Raw genomic sequence first — 14,865 nt, forward strand, 5'->3', positions numbered from 1 at the left:
TTTGCAAAAGTAAAATAAAAATGCTTCATAAAAAAAAAAAAAAAAGAGATACTTACCAAAGCTCAAGGTAGTTCTGCTTTCCATGTCCCAGTCTTCTCAAGTTTGTTGGTTCTCGATTTTACTTCATCTGTGTTTATCAGAACAGAAATCAATTTTAGATGCTCTCTGTGCTTAAGATACCTTAGAGAAAATTTCCAGTATTTACAGCTAGATAAATTTTACCTCATCAGTTTCCAGTGCAGTACCTTCCTCTCTGGCATTTTGTGACCCTTTCATTTAGTTATGCAAATATGTAACCATTGTGTTTTCACCCCTCTGGTTCAAGAAATGTGAGGTATGCTACACTATGGCTGCACTAAGCAAAACAAGATACTATAAAGAAAAATATTCAGCACTGCCTATGGCACATCACAGAGTATCTGTGGAAAAGCTGTAGCTCAACATTTCTAAGCTTAGTCCTTACATACACAGAGAAACCGTAACAGATCTTGAAAAAACTGTACATATTTTATTGGGAGCTGGGGCAATGGACGGAAGAGCACTTATAAATCTTAAGATAACATAAATGCAGAATATTTTCCTTTCCCTAATCCCCCCCAATCTGGGAAAACTCCATACGCTATCACTTTTGCAAGTCCTTTACTTCTACGCACAATAACCCAAGTCTCAAAATTGCCAGATATATCTAACGCTTCCAAAACCTAAGAGATTCTTCAGTTACTTATTAATCCCATTAAAATACCTCTGGTAGGAAACCAATAATTTTAATAGGAAAGGTGCATTCAATATTGTAAAACATTTGCAATATACAGTTTTTACAGCAAGTAATACACCACTGTAGATCTACAAAGCTGGGTTTTTTTAATGCACTTGGCTCTTTACCATCTCACAATCGTCTTTAAATAAATATTCAACAAAACCATCTCACTTCTAACAATGGAAATAACATGAGAGGTAAAGAGAATTTCAACCATGTTGCAGAAACGCTACAACAAAGCCCCTTTCACCCGCCAGTCCTGAGACAGCAAATCCTGCAATTCTTCTTCATCTTCGCTACCAATAGCTTCATCCTCTTTCTCTTGTGTTGCTCTTAATCTCATGGCTTCCTTTAACTTCTCCTTCATCAGATCCTGGCGGTTACGCAAAAGCTCAACACGGCGATAACATTCACTGTTGAAAAGTAAACCACCTATTAACATTTGTGGCCTTTCCACATTAATTGGATTTTCTACAGTGCTGGATTTTGCTTCTCCAACTTGGGATAAAAAAAACTTGCTAGCTTCCCAACAACTGAAAAAATAAGCTTTCAATATGCTTGTGCACCTTCTCTGTGTTCATCAGGTGGAAACAGACCAGATGAGAGGAGAGGTGTGGTCAATCCTCTAGCAATGAGATCTAATCCAAGTATTTAATAACTGCAATACCACCACAAATCATTTTTTAAAAAAAGCACACAGAAGCAATATCCACTTCCACACAGGAAGAGATGCCATTCTTTGCTTCACTTATGGATTTCATATATAGTAGAAAGGCGATGTATCAACTGGCTATCAATTTTGATAACTTAGGGATGGCATCTCTGAAAATAAGAAAAGCAGCACAAGTGTTCAGATTCTTTATCTGCTTACTCGGTGCTGTAACAGAACATTTTAAGTAAACACAATCCACAAGTTTCGGTTTTCCATTTACTTAAAAAGTTCTGTCCTGGAAATATGTTTTATAACAATTATTCTAGCCATTGTAACAGGCTATTTTGTTGAAAATGCCAAGTACTATCAGCCAGATTTAAATACATCTTTGCTTCTTTCATTCCTGTTTGCTAGAAGAGTCAACAAGGAAAGATTATTATCTGGATCCTGTTTCCCCTTGCGTATCTGCAATATGATTACTTACAGGCAGTCGCAGATGAAGATTTGAAGGCTAAAGGAAAACATGAATGTCACTGGAATTAATCTGATTTTGAATTTAATTTGAAGTAGCCCGAGTTTAAATACACTCAGAAGACAAAGCTACAAAAACAGCCTTTAAAAGTCTACTTGGAACTTTTATTTTGGGGAAAAATAATTATGCTAACAAACTTCAAATTCTCTATAAACTTCTGAATTTGGTTCTACGTACTATAGCATCCTAAGCTACTGGGAAAAATGAATGCTCAAAGACAGCCAGGTTTAGATCAAGCCCTCTCCAAAATTACACAAACATTGTTAAAAGACATTCATGTACTAACCAAAGCTCAGTTTGAACCCAATGCTGCTGTTGTTATATGCTGATTACCTGTAGCATGTAGAACTGTACAGATAGCTTAAGTGTTGCTTTAATTTTTAGTGTCTTCTTTTTGTTGCAAGGTTCATTAAAATCAGAATTAATGTTTTTCTTTTCAATTGCTACCATTGCCACAATCACTGTTAATCAACGTGTTAAGCTACATGGTAATGGGAACAATCTGTTCTACTAAGCTGTGTTTCAGGTTACCTAGAGTTTAAGCTAATGCTTATCCAACTGCTACGCCTACCATTTCAAGAAAACAAAACAAAAAAACCCACTTCATGAAATAAAGTCCATCATTCAACAAAACCTTTAAGTAAACTTTCATTAGAAACAAGGAGAGTTAGTGACATAACAGGACATTTTCAGTACAGCAAACGGATGGTCAAACCACCAAAATCTCATTACTGAAATTTTAATCGCATGCAGAATATCAGATCTTGCTTTTAAAAAATGTTGACATAAATTCTACATCAATCAGCATTCATAGAGAAGGACAAATTAGGACATTTGACAGGGGGAAGGGCGACAGTTTGTTCAAAGAATTTGCCTTCTATTGCTTTATTTTGCTCATGCCTGCTTGCTGTACTTTCAGTGATTCTAGTGCATTCTCTCTTTGCAAATAAATTTGCACCAAAATGCATATTTTTATTAGGTATCATTAAGCAATTTGAGGGAGTCTATTTAGGTGATTAATGAAAGGTGGTATCACAGAAGATTCAAATTAAAAATGTCTTTATCACTCTAGTCAAATAGTGATCCATTACTGCTGGAGAACAGAAAGTTTGAGGAAAAATTGATCTACTTACATCTGCTCATCAATTTCTCCAATCTGACGATCTAGTCGTCCCTCCTCATCCTCTTCTGCCACTATTGCTTCTGAAATCTAAACCAGAAAACCGCTAAGAAAATTCACCTTCATCCTGAATTCCGCTGTTGTTCCTTTTTGATGTCTGTGTCTTCCCTTTCTCCCCTCTACCTCAAGTCAATGTTAGTCTCCTATATGTATACTCCCACCTTCACAAAAGACTCTGGAGGCAAATACAGAAAAAAACTGATCTGGTTTAATTTGAAATGGAAACGTTTTTTCTTAAAAACTAAAAGTAGTTTGGCTGCTTTGGGGTTAACTTTTCAAATTTTTCAATATACTACTATTTGAAATGGAGCATAAACAAGCTACGCACACCCAAAGTCTGAGGTTGAAATAGGAGCTATATCCCAATGCTTGGGACTTAATTACACACACTTATTGAAAATACTGGTTAAATATTCCCACTAGATCCCGAAGTGTTTCTAACCTGTTATTTTTTTCAGCATATACTTTCTCAAATCTGAATGTCTGGGAGATGCTATGCAATCAATGGTCCACGCATAACTGAGAAGATTCCTTCTAAGCTGAAGAATTATCTGAATGGCTAATGCTAGCAAAATGTATCCACCACTGCTTTTGTATGAACATTCGCTCTGTTTATAGTGCTGACTGCTTTAAAATGAGCAATGATAAATTTTTTTTCACAGCTTTTCTTAGCAGTTGACACATGAGCAATTCTTTACAATTAAAGTTAAAAAACTAGCAAATACTCTAGGGGAAGATTGAGAACACCAGGTATCGTTAGTCACAGTTTTATATTGTACAAAAGGGCAGATAAAAACCTGTTCCGGGAAGACTTTCCATGCAATGCTAAACAGTAAAAAATGGAAGTACAGAAAAATTGTGGCCAGCTTATGTGTCTCACACACAAAATCTTTTGTCCCTCCCAAATTTGGGGTTCCTTTCCAGTACATTTAAATTAACCATAAAACCAAGGTTACCTACACTTTATAGATCCTTTTTGAAAAAGGCAGACAAACGGTTGGTGTTTTGTTCTGTGTTTTTCAAGGTTAAAATATCTCATCTAAACAAGAGCCCAAAATTATGTCCTGTTTGGATACAGGACACTGATCTGAAGTATATGCTATCTTATTTAAATACAATTTAACAAATGTAACTAGATATATATTGATGACTGGATCCTGATCAAAAGTTTTTTCAACTTAATTTCCCTTGAGAGGAAAATAGAAGGAACCCTTTGCTCATTTATAAAGTGCATTTAACCACACACTGCATTGCAACAAACAGCTGACAAATGCAGATGTCAGTCATTTTGCAGAGCTGCATGAAACTGTTGTTTTCCTTATTGTGTATAGTATTTAGAATCAATAAAAATAGATTCCATTACTTACTGTGTTGACCTGTCGCATTGCCTTTTGAAATTCATCCCATTCTTTGTCCATCTGATCCTTTGGAGCATCAACTTTTCGCACCTAAGGAACAGGAAAAAACAGGCTTATTAAAAAATTATGTCTAGTGACTCTTTGGGGCACTGTAAAACACCTGGAGAAATAGCACAAATTATGCTGTGTTCTCAGAAAAGTCTGGTCAACATACTTCTATTCAAGTAATGTTTAAGAGAGTGCAGCTGCACAATGGTTTTGGAGGAAAAATCTGACTATCCCTGGATTAAAAAAACATCCTTGACTGTAACGTTAAATAATAATTGACTAAGAATGGATGGTGTGGAATGTTCAGAGTAACACAAGTGACTAAGTCTGTTAATTTGATGGTCTGTAATTTCACTATGTTGGGTGATAACTTTTAAATTCTGTAAGCTGCCTGTTCAATCGTATATAGTAGCTATCTCACAAGCCCAAAAGCAGTGAATTATTTGCCTTTGGCATAACATCAAATGATTCAGTCACTACTCTGACTGGTGTTAGATAGTCTGACTATATTTCAAATCTAGTCTAATTTTGTTGGCTAACAGAAGAAATAGTACACCTACATACCAATTTTAATGACATGCAAAGCTTTTTCTTCTGTGGTAGATTACATTAAATACTAAGACAAGACGACTGAAAAAGTAATAGCTGTAAGAATGTGTTTAACATCTACAACTAAGGTAATCAAAACCAGATTGTGCTTTTAATACGAGTAAATAAACAAGATATAACCTACCTGTGTAACCAAAACTTCCATAATTCAAGAGTGGAAGATGTGGCATATAACATATGTTAGATGACAGATGATGCCTGGCTCTGGACTGGGTGAAAATTATATAGCTAGGAGAACTAAGCAGTTTGAACAGAATAATTCATAACACCATCTTTTTGCATTAGTTTTATTTTTCCTTTATTCATTCCTCTCCTTTGGTAACACATCAGTCATCATCATGGTAAAGAAAAGTTTGGTATGTTTTGTTCCTGAGCAATTATACAAAATCCAGTAGTATGAATTAAGTTTATAGAATAAATTAGAAGCTTCCAAGCAAACTACATACTGGGAAGTAATAGTCATCATTTCATTTTTCTGTTCTGTGATTATTTCTATCATATGTGTATGTACTGTGTTATTATGCATTGTGGTTGTCTTTTGTAATTCATAATTATTTGTATTTCTTACAATAAATTTAAACACTAAAGAAATTATTTTTCCTTGAAATATTTATCTAATCCAGAATTTATATGCTTTGTAAATTCCTGATGTAAAGAATCAACATTTTTCAAGCCCACAATCCCCCTTCCAAATGCTCACTGTTAATTCTGAAAATAATTATTTTGCATATGATTCCAACACAGAATCACTGCAGCCAACTCAACATAAGCGGTCACAAACATTTTCCTTCCCCTGCCTATTAGCTAAACTTAGAAAGGACTGATTAAAAAGAAGAGCACCTGGAAGCAATTCAAGGAAGAGCTTATTGGAACATGTATCCACTTGTAAATTTTATCAGCTGAGGTGATAACCAGAACAAAGATCACTAACCAGCATCCTCACAGATATAAGCAGATTCTCCTTTGCCTGCTAGGCATTCCCACTTTGTACAAGCTTCCCAACTCATGGTGAAACTAAGTATTTGAAAAATTTAACACTCCAATTAGTCATATGCAAAAAAAAAAATCAAAACAACAACAACAAAAAGGTATGGCTTTTTCAGCTACATATTTCAGTATTCAGAATGTCATTATTCAAAACTATTCACATATGCCAACACATGGGCATGAGTGGTGCCAAAAGAATCTTGCCAGAGCAAATAAAAGACACCCAAGCTTCTGATTGGGACAGTGGGACTAACTGAACATAAAGAGGCATTATTTGGAAGGTCTCCAAACCAGAAGTTATGGCTCGACCTCACAATCCAATTTAAATATGCCAGCAGCCTTCCACAGTGTGAATAGGGAAATATACTCAAGGAAAATAAAAAAGACTTTGAGCCTACAACACTATTATTTCAACAAAGCAAGCAGGAAAGCCACCTGTGGCAAATTTTACAAACCAAACTAAACAAAAAAAAGTTTGTATTTCAAATATCAGTGTTTATTTTGGTCATCATTCTGTACTATGCAAGTTGAAGGAAGTATGCTTCATTTTGATCAAAATTTCAAGATTTTTAGTTGTGGGGTTTTTGAGGTTTTGGGTGGTTTTCTGGGGGGCTTGGGGGTTTTTTTTTGGTTTGGTTTTTTTTGAGAAACATGTTGAATGCCCGTATTTCTTTTCTGAGCATCAAAAAACCTATAGTGGTAAAAGACAAGAGGGCTAAAGACCAAGTTCACTGTTGTAGTATGCCAGTACTAGAGATTACAGTGCATGCCATAACCTAGCTATTTTCATTCTAACAGGATGTATAGTATCAGTCACATAGTAACTCTTAATACTTTTCAACAGGATCTCTCAAAGGACATTAGAGAACTATTTTTATATCTTCAATTCCGAAGCAGAACTGGATGTACAAATTAGGTGAAATGTTTTTCCTGGGATGACTCAAAGAAATAAAAGTAACAGGTGGATTGTCCAAATCTCAGTCCAGCATTTTAACCAACAAATAACATTTCTTTGGTTTTCTTTAAGAGCCAGAAAGGAACCACAATCAAAAATACCTTCTGAGAGATGATTTAACAAGGTCTTCCTGCCCACCTCCAGCCCTTTTCATGTTTTCTAATAGAGAATGAATGACTCAAAGCTGTGCAAGGGGAGGTTTACACTGAACATTAGGAAGCATTTCTTTACCAAGAGGCTGGTCAAACACTGGAACAGGCTTCCTAGAGAGGTGGTCGATGACCCAAGCCTGTCAGTGTTTAAGGGGCTTTTGGACAATGCCCTTAATGGCATGCTTTAACTTCTGGCCAGCCCTGAATTGGTCAAGCAGTTAGACTAGATAATCGTTGTAGGTCCCTTCCAACTGATATAGTCTATTCTATTCTAAATAGTTCAGTCCCTTTCTTATATTCTGGTATGACTAATTACCTGGAAAAGCATCCTCACTACTCAGAAAATCATTACAACTGGCAGAAATAAATCCAACAGCATAAAAAGAGCAGATCACTTACTTTTGCATCCACTTCAGGATCATCAAAGAAACCTTCTGGCAAAGCTTCAGCAGTGTTTTCTTTCCTGAAATGTTTGATTAATATTATCCTAAAGTTAACACTTCACAACCTGCTTTATTGTAGAGTTAAAAATAGTCAAGAATAAAATCCATAATCTTTTATGAAAGGACCTAGAAATGGAGCAAGTTTTTTACACCCCAAGTTTTACCTACAACCATCAAAACCCGCTTCTTCAGTTTGGTCTTAACTAACTTAAAAGGAACTGCACAGACAGATTTAAATCTCACTGTCAAAAAAAGAGCTACAGCTTAGGCTTCTTAAACTATTCTTTCCAGTGTGCTCAGCACACAAACATTTTAACAGCACAGTCTCTACTTCTGAAAGCTGAAACCACTGTCTAAAAAAGTGCTCAAGTGAGCTGAACCATTACTACAGAACAAGCAAATGGTTTTCTTTAAACAGTTAAAAGCAGTGGTTGACATTAAGCTTCCAAAGTACCCTGCATGAAAATTTGCAAATAGAGATGTCTAACAGACACTGTATGACATTGCTCCACCTCTTATCCTGCCCCGACAGTGTGAAATACCCATCTGAAATAATGCCAGAGGCTGACATACACGCAAACTATTCCAAATACAAGTTAACAATATGACAGATTTCTAAGTGATCACCATCTGCATTTCCTGGAAGAACAACGTTTATTCACAGGTCCCAAATCTATCAATATTTCATTTGACTGCTTACCTTTCCACTATCTTCTCTTGTATCTCTGCTTTCTGTATGGATCCTGAATGGGAAACTATAGGAGCAGCTGTAGTTTTGCTGTCAAAGAAGTCTATAAGAAAGGACAGAAGCCTATGAACAAAAAGAACAACTGTTCAAGCTTCTTTATAAAATTCTGACTAGACAAGAATTTCAATTAATACCTTACTGAATCAAGGGAAGAACAGACATTATTTTGTCTGACAGCCTCAAACAATTATAACATAAAACCAATAAGCATGCTGAGAAAACACCACACAATAAAAAACTAGCAAAGAATCTCCTTTCTCTACACATGCTAACCAGCTAATAGCAATAATTAGAAAAACAAATGAAAACCCTTCCATCATCAGTTAAAACACAACTTCTCCTTACTGAATTACTTACTATTTCAGTCAGCATTACCTGCAGGCAGAGAATTAGCTATTACTTCTTGAGTTGGAGGTGGAATTTCAGTTTTATGCATAACCGAAGATTTGTTTGATTGATCTTGTTCTTCCTCTTCCTCTTCATCATCATCATCATCATCGTAATTTCCTGACAATAAACTGGGACCTGGACCCTTTGAAAGCTGTTCGTTTGCCCTATCTTGCTCTGTTTCATCAAAAAAATCTGCTGGTAGCCTAGTAAAGAACACACAACATAATTATTTCAAACTTCACAAGAATCAGTTACAGTCTAGCATCCAATGCCTATTCAGCCTGTGAGCAATACAGTTTTTTAGATACAGTGCAATACCATAAACTGCACAGCTACCCACGTAACCACTGTCTGAAAGCAGCATGTGCTTGTTTGCCTTCATTTGAAGTTCCCCAGAAATGCTCAGGTTAATTCTGAAAACACATTTCAGTTCCACTTTCGTATTTGAGTATTCCATATCAGAAACATTAATAAAAATATCCCAAAACAAAGTGCATTTGGAGGAATGGCAGCTTAGGTGATTCTATCTCCGCATTCAAAGTTACTTGCATCAGTATACCTGCTGTGAACACATTAAATACAGAATTAATAGTTCAGCGGTCACACTAATGTCATATAAACCTTGATAACCTTCATGTGTAACACAACTACTTACTTGGGGGACCTGCTGCCGCTCAGAACTACAGCTTAGAAGAGCCACACAGGCTCAGCAATGAGAAAACCCAGATTTGCTTATAATAGCTGCAAGCCTTCAAGGCAAACATTTTTCCAGGTTATACTTTAAAATAAACATACCGATCAGTTTAATACTGAACAAATCTCTCAACTGTTAATTTTTCACACACACTCAGAATTTCTACAAGGTAAGTGTTTTCTACTATCAAGGTAAACAGCATGTAGTAGCTATGCAAGATAATAATAATTTATCCTGTGAAGAAGCATACAGAGGACCTGCAGGCCTCCTGTGACATCTACCAACCCCACAAAGATGTCCAAATACCACCAGAAATCTTTAGTGGCAGTAAGATGCTTAACCGAATCGAAGTCAAATACAGTCCTATATATTTGTGAGAGTTCTAACCGCATGAAATGCATTTACATGAATTTTAAGTGACAAAAACATCTTAATAAAGATCTGTTGATGACATTTGTTAGTAGTTTCTGTGAAAAAAATATAGTTTAAATGTATATTTAAGTATACATTTAAAATTTGTCTTAATTTCAAGACTACCATCTCTTCTGCAGTATGCTAAGATTAAAGATTAGAGTGCACGCCACGATCTAGTTATTTTCATTCTAGCAAACTGCATAGTACCACCACATATTAATCCTTAAAACTCTGATAGTGACAGTAAAAGAATTTCTGTTTTGTCAGAGACTCTAGAGTTAATACCATGATTTTCTCATCTGCACTGAGGAATACACACCTTTGTTAGAAAATGAGCAGAAGCAGGGATCTGCTGATTCTCTGAATCTTTACCCTTGGCTAGGAAGGACAGACGAGGAAAACCAGCAGTTTTTACCAACAGAGAATGCAGCAGTTGGTACAGTTACAAAAAACTCATACGTAATAAGATCTACTTACCCAGATGTAGACGTATGTGGTTTTTCGTCTGTACCTGTGTAACAGCCAAGAGTCACTCCTTACAATCCATGCTTTTAACAGAAACATCCCTCAAACAAACTCCTACTACAGCAGCAAGTTCACAAATACACACTTCCACATATTTTATATTTACATGTTTAGTAGCACCAAAGGCAAAAAAGTTAACTATCATTAGCATGAACTTTTATGCATGGTTTGAGATAAACCAGTGGCTTGATCCCACTAAAAAGGACTAACACCATTTCTGGGCAAGTGCTTCTACTGTTTAACTTGCACTGTTTCTGGTTCTGTTTGGACCAAGCCCACAGCTCCATGACCTAATTTAACCCAATAACCCAGAAGAAAACTAGGTAAACTACCAAAAGTGCAGTTCTCTCCTGATCAGCAAACTCACAGAGAAAGAGCAAGACAGACTTTTTCCCTTTTCAGCAGCAACAGGCTGACATTAACTCAACAGCCTAGTGTATTCACACTCACTTCCACGGGAAAAAAAACCCAAACCAAAAACATTCAAGATGTAAAATGTCTAGATTCTGGCAAGTGCTCGATAAGTATTTTTCTCTCCTTACCTTTTACTTTCTTTAACTCTGTATTTTCTGTGTCAACAGTTTTTCTCTTGACAGGATGAGATGATGTGCTAGCAGCTGAACCAGTTGCTGTCTGCTTTGTGCCTTTTAATTCTGCAACTCTCTGTAAAGAAGTACAAAATTCAGGATTGCTTAAAATACAGAGCTTTTAGAACAGTTTATTAAAGTGAACTAATGTCTTTCTAGAGCAAGATCACTGAAAAAGACATTGTGAATACCAAAACCAAGACTGATGTTTCTGTCAGCCTCTTGAATGACGTGACATGGGGGCAGAGGAATTGACACTTGCACAAGGGAGGTTGTACTAGTGAGAAAGGAAAGACCAAGACCAGTAACATTTACAGCCCTAAGACACTGGAGGAAAGAGCAGGAAGGCTGGACTCATCCTAAGGTCCTGGAATATTAAGTGTTTTAAAATTAAAACACAGCAGTAGTATTAAAGACATGTCACTGTGCCTTCCCATGATGATCTACTCAGAATGCAGGCTATGAACTAGGCACCCCCTCAGTTCTTTTGGTCTTCTCAGTACTTGGAAAATTAAATGCAATCTCTCAGTTTCTGCTAAGAAGCGGCAGCAGAATTTAAAAGGATAAAAAAAAACACATTTAAGGTTGCATCCAAGTTAAAAGCTCGCTTTACAAATTCTTATCTGCTAAATTATGAAGAAAAAAAGCGTGTAAGCTTTCTCAACCACGTGTAAGCGGTCACTTGGTAACATACAGGTAACAAAGCAATCCCAAGGAGGGTTTCCAAGTCCGAGCTGCAGACAAGTGACAGTTAAAAACCGTCCCTAAACGTGGGAACAGCTTCACCCCAAGAGCACGGCCCTCGAAAGCCGCGGGCCGACTCTCTCAAGGGCCGGCCTTTCAATCGGTACGTAAGTGTTAAGAAAACGAAACGAGACGAAGCAGCCAGGCTTGTTTTCACACAACTCTCTCCCGGCAGATGCTCAACGGTGACCTATTAGCGCACACCCCAAAAAGCAGCACCCCCCGCCCGGGCGGGAACCCAGCTCACCTCACGGTGCTGCTTGCCCAGGGCGTGGGTCTGCCACAGCAGCTCGCTCTTCACGGGCGCGTTGCACAGCGTGCAGCTGAGGTGTCCCAGGCTGTTGTACGTGGCGGACGCCGTTAAGGGAAGCAGGGAGCTGCGGCGCGGACACCCGCCCCTCACCGGCCGGACACCCCCTTCCTCCCTCCCTCCCTCCCTCACACCGCGACGGGCCAGCCCCCGAGGCGAGGGCTAGGGAGCCCGGCGACGAGGATATTTGGCGAAAGGCGAGTCGATCCGCTTCTTTCCCGCCTTCTGCAGCTGCTTCTCCCGCATGAGGCGCCGCAGCTCTTCCTGCCGCACCTGCTTCCGACCCGGGCCCAGCCCGGCCGCCGCCATCTTCTCCCGGCGAGCACAGCGCAGGGGCGGCGCCCACGGCTAGAGCGAGGCTGCGGCTCCGCCCCCCGGCGCCACGCACGGCGGGAGGGAGGGGCTGGCGGTAAGCACCGCCCCGGGGCGGGGCTCCGGCGGGGGGCGGGGCCAGAAGGCCCAGGCCCGCCCCCAGAGGAGGAGGAGGAGGAGGAGGAGGAAGAGAAAATTCTCTCAACAGAGGAGCTGAATTAAATTCTCCGGCTTGATCAAGTTTGTCAGAAGTTAAGTCTTTGAAGCACCATCAGAACTAGATGGGCACGGTAATCCAGCTGTGGGCCACGTCTCTGGATAAGATCCCTAAAACGCACCCCCAGACCTGCCCAAAATAAGTAAAAAATAATAACAGTAAGTACATCCCATACATCCAGATCCAGAAAACCTCAGTGTGCAACACAACGGTGAAAAGTACTTAAAAAAAAACAAAACAAAACAAAACCAAATAAAATCCAGCTTTTTTTTTTTTTTTCCCCTCTCCTCTTTTTCAGCTTGTTGCAGATCATTTCAGGGAACATTTCAGGCTTTGATTCCCCGCTCCCTTTGGGGAGACCTTGCACAGGCAGCTCCCAACTCCCAAAAACACCTCCTACTCGCCCACACAGTGCACACTGCAACACGGACAGCAGCACGCATTTTCCCCACTAAAATACAGTCCATCCACAGCACATCTACAACATTTAGTAAGCGCACCATGACCAAGGACAGCAGAGAACTTTCCGTATTTTATTTTTACCTTTTCGTTCATGATAGTACAATAAAATACTAGCCCCCAAAAATCTAGCCCCAAGTTCCACAGCGTCAAGTACTCCACACCAAACCACGCGTGACCGTTAAAAGTCAAAGAAGCGTTACTCCAGGTTTACAGCCACATTACCTTCAGGAGGACTCGGTCACAGGACGCCACTACAAGCAGCGTGTTTTACGCTGTTCCCAAGGCGTCCCACGGCTCCAGACTCCGCCGCTCCCCAAACGTCGGGTTTGGTTCGTCTCACACCAGCCTGCAGGAGCTGGGGGAGAAAACGGGGCAAGAAAGTGTGTGATTTGATTTCCATTTTCATAAAAAGACAACCTTAGTGGTAAGATATTTTGCCCACATGGCAAATCTGAGATGTGTAAACACAGCCAGAGCAACGCAGCAACTGGAGGAAGATGATGGGGCAAATGCAACTAAGGCAAAAGGGAGTAACTTCTCTTTTGACATGATCAGGGCAGATGGCTGGGGTGCGGAAATGATTCAGTAGCAAAATAGGTATTACAGTACACCCAGACTACAGAATCAGTGAGAATACAGTTTAAGCTTGATTAAGATCTATTGTTTACCGTTATAAATTCTGAAGAATACTTAAAATCTCCTCTTCCTTCCCCTTCCTCCCGCATTTGTAGCCTGCTGCACTTTTCAAAAGCACAGAGGTTTGCTTTCACTGAAATTTAAGGCTATTATGAAAAAATGAAGTATAGGACTCTTTCAAAACTAAGTATAAAAGTCAACCCACTCTAGAAGGTCTTAGATAACTTAAATACAACCATCTGTTTTCCAAAACAACTCATTTTTACATTTGGAAGACAAAAAAATTTATACTGCAAAGTTCATCTTCACACGCATACTTTTGGCATAGAAACCAAACACTCTGATACCAGGAATTACCACTGTAAGGTAACTTTAGCTCAGGACACCCACCCTTTGCTGAATCCAGATGTGCTGGTGGGAGAGGTTCATCATCACTCTCTGCCTCAAAGCAGCAGATTATCAAAAGACCTACTATAGAACATCTTAAAGTGAATCCACCTGGCTTTGAGACAGGCTGAGGATGTACTCACACAGGCACATCTCAAGAAGCAGAAGTTTCTGGGAAGGGAGTGCTGGGAAGATGATGTCTGCCTACAGCCTTAGTGTTCTTGCCCAAGAGAGAAAAATACAAAGGAGCAGCAGAAATGGACACAGTCCTAGCCATGACCACAGCTCCCAGTTCTCTTCATGGGCACAAGAAGATACTTTGCTTATTATACATGCACCTGTGAAATTTCAATGCATTAGAGGACTTACATTTGAGACGGTGAGGATCCTTTCCATCACAGGCAAGTGGGTAATTTTGCATCCCCTGAATTAGGCAACAGCATTGCTGGTGGTTACGAGTCAGCTGAATCTGGTCCAGAAGCAGCACCAAGCTAGGTAGGGCTTCACAAAAATGGCTACAACCAACTCTTCTTTCTCCTAACTCTAAAGCACTGGGAAAACGCAGCATGACCAGACTATAGCAGCCTAGGAAAAAATATCCACAGTCCTACCAAACATACCATTTCCTAACATGATAGACAAGCTTCCTAGGAGTTTAGACCTTAAAATCCTCCACAGATGCTGAGAAGAGAGTTACATGTGGAAAAAATACAACCTTGAAGAAAGTGGTTAAGAGTAAAAAATATGGCAACTCCAATCTTGGCAT

At 39.1% G+C, this 14,865-nt stretch overlaps 2 protein-coding genes across 3 annotated transcripts in view; one reads left to right on the top strand and one right to left on the bottom strand.

The window, feature by feature from the left end:
• LOC142028843 (poly(rC)-binding protein 3-like) overlaps window positions 1-4,168 on the top strand; it is a 522,814-nt gene extending 518,646 nt beyond the window's left edge. Inside the window, exon 15 of one of the 2 annotated variants that reach the window (XM_075022739.1) lies at window positions 3,580-4,168. In XM_075022739.1, coding sequence (XP_074878840.1) covers window positions 3,580-3,640 — 61 coding nt within the window. In that variant the 3' untranslated portion in view covers window positions 3,641-4,168. Of the gene's footprint in view, window positions 1-3,013; window positions 3,106-3,579 lie in introns of those variants that run through there. The other variant, XM_075022740.1, reaches the window with a different exon arrangement.
• ZNF830 (zinc finger protein 830) lies at window positions 489-12,444 on the bottom strand. The gene is made up of 10 exons (XM_075022741.1): window positions 12,273-12,444; window positions 12,023-12,122; window positions 10,987-11,107; window positions 10,397-10,430; window positions 8,797-9,014; window positions 8,374-8,464; window positions 7,630-7,693; window positions 4,489-4,569; window positions 3,075-3,151; window positions 489-1,170 (listed from the first exon to the last, which is right to left on the bottom strand). Exons 1-10 carry the CDS (start codon window positions 12,392-12,394, stop codon window positions 987-989), a joined length of 1,092 nt encoding a protein of 363 aa, XP_074878842.1. The 5' UTR covers window positions 12,395-12,444; the 3' UTR covers window positions 489-986.
• Between the last annotated feature and the right edge of the window lie 2,421 nt (window positions 12,445-14,865).

This window comes from Buteo buteo, chromosome 3 (assembly GCF_964188355.1).
Source record: "Buteo buteo chromosome 3, bButBut1.hap1.1, whole genome shotgun sequence".
Lineage (NCBI taxonomy): Eukaryota > Metazoa > Chordata > Aves > Accipitriformes > Accipitridae > Buteo > Buteo buteo.